The sequence below is a fragment of the Bombina bombina genome, chromosome 8 (genome assembly GCF_027579735.1).
Source record: "Bombina bombina isolate aBomBom1 chromosome 8, aBomBom1.pri, whole genome shotgun sequence".
In the NCBI taxonomy this organism is placed as follows: domain Eukaryota; kingdom Metazoa; phylum Chordata; class Amphibia; order Anura; family Bombinatoridae; genus Bombina; species Bombina bombina.
This window is the reverse complement of record NC_069506.1, coordinates 221,522,921-221,529,694: the sequence shown is the minus strand read 5'-3', so window position 1 is coordinate 221,529,694 and position 6,774 is coordinate 221,522,921. Positions and strand designations below refer to the sequence as shown.

At 38.1% G+C, this 6,774-nt stretch overlaps 1 protein-coding gene across 2 annotated transcripts in view; it reads right to left on the bottom strand.

Annotated features, from left to right (window-relative positions):
• ATP1A3 (ATPase Na+/K+ transporting subunit alpha 3) overlaps window positions 1-6,774 on the bottom strand; it is a 103,983-nt gene that overhangs the window by 55,223 nt on the left and 41,986 nt on the right. For both annotated transcript variants that reach the window (XM_053691039.1, XM_053691040.1), the window contains exons 3-7: window positions 6,384-6,443; window positions 6,018-6,221; window positions 1,797-1,910; window positions 1,529-1,663; window positions 1,260-1,377 (exon numbers count right to left, since the gene is read on the bottom strand). In XM_053691039.1, the coding sequence (XP_053547014.1) occupies window positions 1,260-1,377; window positions 1,529-1,663; window positions 1,797-1,910; window positions 6,018-6,221; window positions 6,384-6,443 (631 nt within the window). The remainder of the gene's footprint in view (window positions 1-1,259; window positions 1,378-1,528; window positions 1,664-1,796; window positions 1,911-6,017; window positions 6,222-6,383; window positions 6,444-6,774) is intronic.

The following is a 6,774-nucleotide window of genomic DNA, read 5'->3' as shown; positions in this document are numbered from 1 at the left end:
ATTTTTGCTTTAATGAGTTTAAATTACTAAGGCCTCAATAACAATTTATCTGCTCTCAAAAATGTTTTTGGCTTCTTGAGTGATTACAATGCTACTTCGTTTGTTAAAAATCTCAACTCCACAAATGAGTTTTCAACTGAGAAGCTCCCGAAAACGACTTTTCATGTGTTAAGTACCTCTTTTAGAAATGAAAACTAGTATATACACATATTAATACATACATATATATGTATATAAGCATATACATATATATTTACTGGTGAACACTCAGTTCCCATAGACTGCAATGTAAAGACACCGTTTTTTTTTCTAACACCCCACACCCGCCAACTTTAACCTCTTAAAACTGCCTAGTACAGTTGTTGTTTTCTATTTAAAAAAAACTACATTTTTAGTTAATAAAAAACTATAATACCCTCTATTTTGTGATCTCTGGTTAATTTTCTGAGTGGTAATTGCTACTGCAATAGCAATAACCAGCCACTTGTAATCTAGCCCAAAATCGCAGAAAATCAGCAGTTTTTTCAAGCATAAGGGCTCTATTTATCAAGGTCTGGTGGACCTGATCCGACACTGCGGATCAGGTCCGCCAGACCTCGCTGAATACGGCGAGCAATACGCTCGCCGTATTCAGCATTGCACCAGCAGCTCACAGCAGCTGGTGCAACGCCGCCCTCTGCAGACTCACGGCCAGTAGGCCGCCAGCAGGGGGTGTCAATCAACCCGATCGTACTCGATCGGGTTGAATTGTGGCGATGTCTGTCCGCCTGCTCAGAGCAGGCGGAGAGGTTATGGAGCAGCGGTCTTTGTGACCGCTGCTTCATAACTGCTGTTTCTGGCGAGTCTGAAGACTCGCCAGAAACAAGGGCCATCAAGCTCCATTCGGAGCTTGTTAAATAGAGCCCTGAGTCTTTAATGACAACATTTCCAGATGTAGTCATTAAATATTTACATTTTTGCAACCTATGTTTATTATACTAATCACCAGGTGTAAGTAATCTCTGCATGGAGAATACAACTATCAAATAATTTAGCACAGTCACCTTTTTATTGTCTTAGCAACAAGAAGAGTGTACACATTTAGCAGATATAATATGTTGTTATGCTCCACAACTGAAATGTTTTTATGGGAAATCACATTGTCAATATGTTGATCTTATTTAGTTCTTTAGTTTATGCTAAATAATTGTATGGTTGATTTAATTTCTATAATCAAACCTTTGCTTCCTGAAATAGCAGTTACATATTTATGAGCTTACCTTCTACGCAGTTAGTTGAGAAAAAAGTGATGTTTCGTGTCTCAAGTGGGTTGTCATGTGTAAAATCAGGTGACCGGGTTTGTGGCTCTGATTCTCCTGTTAGGGAAGAGTTATCCACCTGAAGAAAAGCAGAAAAAAGGGCGTGGAATGAAAAATATGATAAATACAATGTTTATTATGTGATCTTCCCAACTTGTATTGAAAAGAACAAACAGATCTTTTTTCCAAGGGTAGTAAGATTGATAAAAACATAAAGGTGTCTGACTTACCTTGCAGCCATGGGCAGAGATTATCCTAAGGTCAGCTGGTACTCTGTCTCCTCCTTTAACTTCAACTAGATCTCCAACTACAACTTCTTCCGCATTCAGTTGCATCTTCTCCCCTTCACGGATGATCAGAGCTTGCTATGAAGAGGAGACATGTAGATGAAAACAAGGAAAGATTTGGATAAGAAAGTTATAAAAAGATGTAATGATCAGTTATTGGTAAAGCAGAAAGATATTATATAACTTCTGCCATTATTTCACCCCTTCTCACCTGGGGAACCATGTTCTTGAAGGACTCCATGATTTTTGAGCTCTTGGCTTCCTGATAATAGGAAAAGCAGCCAGTGATAATAACCACAGCAGCCAAAACGATACCCAGGTAGAGCTAGAAAAGAGGAATCAGAGTGATAACTAAGCCTGTACAGTGCACCATTACACATGCTGTATAATACAATGTTACACAGGGACATGTCCTGTACAACCTCACATAGGCTAAATCCAGTATCGTGAGCTCTTATATAGGTTCTCCATTAGAAGTGTTGTGGGAAAATATCATATGCACACTCTGGTTTTTGTTTTTTTGTTTTTTAATTATTTTCATTTGAATTAGTAAAAACCACTTGACTTGTGTATATGATATAACATGAAAATCTGGTTGTAGCATAAAAAAAACTATAAAAAAATGTCAGTCAGCTGCCTAAGATATTGTCTAAATAGAGTGAAGAAGTTAAGGCACATCTAATTTTTATAAAGAATGATTAAAGAACATTCGGCTAGATTACGAGTCTTGCGTTAGCCTTAAAAAGCAGCGTTGAGGGGTCCCAATGCTGCTTTTTAACGCCCGCTGGTATTACGAGTCAGGCAGGAAAGGGTCTACCGCTCACCTTTTTCCTCGATTTTAGCTTACCGCAAATCCCCTTACGTTAATTGCGTATCCTATCTTTTTAATGGGATTAGCCTAACGCCGGTATTACGATCGCCTGAAAAAGTGAGCGGTAGACCCTCTCCTGTCCAGACTCCTACCGCATTTAAAAGTCAGTAGTTAAGAGTTTTATGGGCTAACGCCGTAACATAAAACACTTAACTAAAGTGCTAAAAGTACACTAACACCCATAAACTACCTATTAACCCCTAAACCGAGCCCCCCCCCCACATCGGAAACACTTAACTAAAATGTTTAACCCCTAATCTGCCCACCAGACATCACCGCCACTTTAATAAATATATTAACCCCTAAACCGCTGCACTCCCGCCTCGCAAACACTAATTCAATTTTATTAACCCCTAATCTGCCGTCCCTAACATCGCCGACACCTACCTACATTTATTAACCCCTAATCTGCCGACCCCAACGTCGCCGCTACTATATTAAATTTATTAACCCCTAAACCTACATCTAACCCTAAGTCTAACCCCCCCTAACTTAAATATAATTTAAATTAAACAAAATAAATTTAACATAATTAAATAAATTATTCCTATTTAAAACGAAATATTTACCGATAAAATAAACCCTAAGCTAGCTACAATTTAACTAATAGTTACATTGTATCTAGCTTAGGATTTATTTTTATTTTACAGGCAATTTTGTATTTATTTTAACTAGGTAGAATAGTTATTAAATAGTTATTAACTATTTAATAACTACCTAGCTAAAATAAGTACAAAATTACCTGTAAAATAAACCCTAACCTAAGTTACAATTACACCTAACACTACACTATAATTAAACTAATTACCTAAACTACCTACAATTAATGACAATTAAATTAAACTAAATTACGGAAAAAAACAAACACTAAATTACAGAAAAAAAAAAAGAATTACAAGAATTTTAAACTAATTACATTTAATCTAATCCCCCTAATAAAATAAAAAAGCCCCCCAAAATAATAAAATTCCCTACCCTATACTAAATTACAAATAGCCCTTAAAAGGGTCTTTTGCGGGGCATTGCCCAAAAGTAATCAGCTCTTTCACTTGTAAAAAAAAATACAATACCCCCCAACATTAAAACCCACCACCCACACACCCAACCCTACTCTTAAACCCACGCAATCCCCCTTTAAAAAAACTAACACTACCCCCTTGAAGATCACCCTACCTTGAGCCGTCTTCACCCAGCCGGACACAAGTAGTCCTCCAGAGGGTCCGAAGTCTTCATCCTATCCGGCCAGAAGAGGACATCCAGACTGGCAGAAGGCTTCATCCAGGCGGCATCTTCTATCTTCATCCTTCCGGAGCGGAGCGGGTCCATCTTCAAGACATCCGACTCGGAGCATCCTCTTCATCCGACGGCCGACGACTGAATGACTGGTCCTTTAAATGACGTCATCCAAGATGGCATCCCTTGAATTCCAATTGGCTGATAGAATCCTATCAGCCAATCAGAATTAAGGTAGGAAAAATCCTATTGGCTGATGCAATCAGCCAATAGGATTGAAGTTCAATCCGATTGGCTGATCCAATCAGCCAATAGGATTAAGCTTGCATTCTATTGGCTGTTCCAATCAGCCAATAGAATGCGAGGTCAATGCTATTGGCTGATTACATCAGCCAATAGGATTTTTCCTACCTTAATTCCGATTGGCTGATAGGATTCTATCAGCCAATCGGAATTCAAGGGACGCCATCTTGGATGACGTCATTTAAAGGACCAGTCATTCAGTCGTCGGCCGTCGAATGAAGAGGATACTCCACGTCGGATGTCTTCAAGATGGACCCGCTCCGCTCCGCAAGGATAAAGATAGAAGATGCCGCCTGGATGAAGCCTTCTGCCGGTCTGGATGTCCTCTTCTAGCCGGATAGGATGAAGACTTTGGACCCTCTGGGGGACAACTTGTGCCCGGCTGGGTGAAGACGGCTCAAGGTAGGGTGATCTTCAAGGGGGTAGTGTTAGGTTTTTTTAAGGGGGGATTGGGTGGGTTTAAGAGTAGGGTTGGGTGTGTGGGTGGTAGGTTTTAATGTTTGATGGGGTATTGTATTTTTTTTTACAAGTGAAAGAGCTGATTACTTTGGGGCAATGCCCAGCAAAAGGCCCTTTTAAGGGCTATTTGTAATTTAGTATAGGGTAGGGAATTTTATTATTTTGGGGGGCATTTTTATTGTATTAGGGGGATTAGATTAGGTGTAATTAGTTTAAAATTCTTGTAATTATTATTTTTTTCTGTAATTTAGTTTATTTAATTTAATTGTAATTAATTGTAGGTAGTTTATGTAATTAGTTTAATTATAGTGTAGTGTTAGGTGTAATTGTAACTTAGGTTAGGGTTTATTTTACAGGTAATGTTGTACTTATTTTAGCTAGGTAGTTATTAAATAGTTAATAACTATTTAATAACTATTCTACCTAGTTAAAATAAATACAAAATTGCCTGTAAAATAAATATAAATCCTAAACTAGCTACAATAGCTACAATGTAACTATTAGTTATATTGTAGCTAGCTTAGGGTTTATTTTATCAGTAAATATTTAGTTTTAAATAGGAATAATTTATTTAATTATGTTAAATTTATTTTGTTTAATTTAAATTATATTTAAGTTAGGGGGGTTAGACTTAGGGTTAGACGTAGGTTTAGGGGTTAATAAATTTAATATAGTAGCGGTGACGTTGGGGTCGGCAGATTAGGGGTTAATACATGTAGGTAGGTGTCGGCAATGTTAGGGACGGCACATTAGGGGTTAATAAAATATAATGTAGGTGGCGGCGGTGTCCGGAGCGGGAGATTAGGGGTTAATAATATAATGTAGGTGGCGACGATGTTGGGCGGCAGATTAGGGGTTAATAAGTTTAATATTAGGGGTGTTTAGACTCGGGGTTCATGTTAGGGTGTTAGGTGCAGACATAACTTTTATTTCCCCATAGGAAACAATGGGGCTGCGTTAGGAGCTGAACGCTGCTCTTTTGCAGGTGTTAGGTTTTTTTTCAGCAAGCTCAGCCCCATTGTTTCCTATGGGGAAATCGTGTACAAGCACGTTTAGCCAGCTCACCGCTACCATAAGCAACAATGGTATTGAGGTGAGATGTGGAGCTAAATTTTGCTCAACGCTCACTTTTCTGAGGCTAACACCGGCTTGCAGAAAACTCGGAATACCAGCGTTGGCTTAAGTGAGCGGTAAGAAAAAAAGGAGCTCACAGCCTTTCTGACAAAAACTCGTAATCTAGCTGAATGTTTGTTTGAACTTCAAAATAAATGTGTGATTGACAGGGAGTTATACATGTTCTTTATTAATGCAACAGAAACGTGGATAGTAAATTATATTTTTTTATATGTGAAAAAAAAAGTGCAAAATTGTTGATTTGCAAGTTTAACATTTTCATGAATGTTAAAAAGACAAAATATTGGATTAACCTATTACAGAAAAAAAAGCAGTAGAAAGCAAAGGAGATTTTAATTTATAGTCAAACATAAAAAGTGGTTGGTGGCAAATAGGTACTTTATTTAGGGGGCTATTCTATAAATAAAGCAGTGAGACAGGCATGATGCTCACATTGTCATTTGCAGGGTCATCCTCAGTACCAGCCTGGATCCCATAGGCTAAGAAACAGAGAATGGCCCCAATCCAAAGCAAGATGGAGAATCCTCCAAACAGTTGACGGCAAAATTTGATCCATTCTGGGGTGGTGGGTGGTGGTGTGAGGGCATTGGGGCCATCACGTGCCAGGACCTCTGCTGCTTTACTGAGTGTCAGCCCCTGTGTACAAATATATTAGAAGCAAGTGTGAGAAAGAAGGTGGTGGAAACAACGAAAAAGGGACAGAGAGAAAAAAAGAGAAGGAAACAAAATCCTGTTTATTAGAAAGTAGAAATTGTTTATGTATACGTGTAATTCTATGTACATAAGGGCATATCTGACCTGCACACAGTCTGTGTTGTATTTCCGGCACACTTCCTCTATTGACATTTTATGCTCGGTCTGAAAGTAGAAACAAGTCAATTAAATTCCAGCACTACTGAATTTGGCAGCACAAGTAGATGATAATAATACAATTCTATGCATAAACTCACACACAGAAACACACCTCTGCACCTTGCAAAGTACTAACTCTCTGTTTTCCTTGAGCATATACACATTTACGCTATCATATATGTAGCAAAATCTGACAACGTTTAATAAGAAGACCATTTCAGATTCTGAGAATAAACAGAACAGTTTATTTTTAGATATAGAGAAAATATAGAGTTAATTTGAGTTAAATCAACTGCTCAAATGCTGGGTGGGGTAACTGCATAAACAACATCTTAAA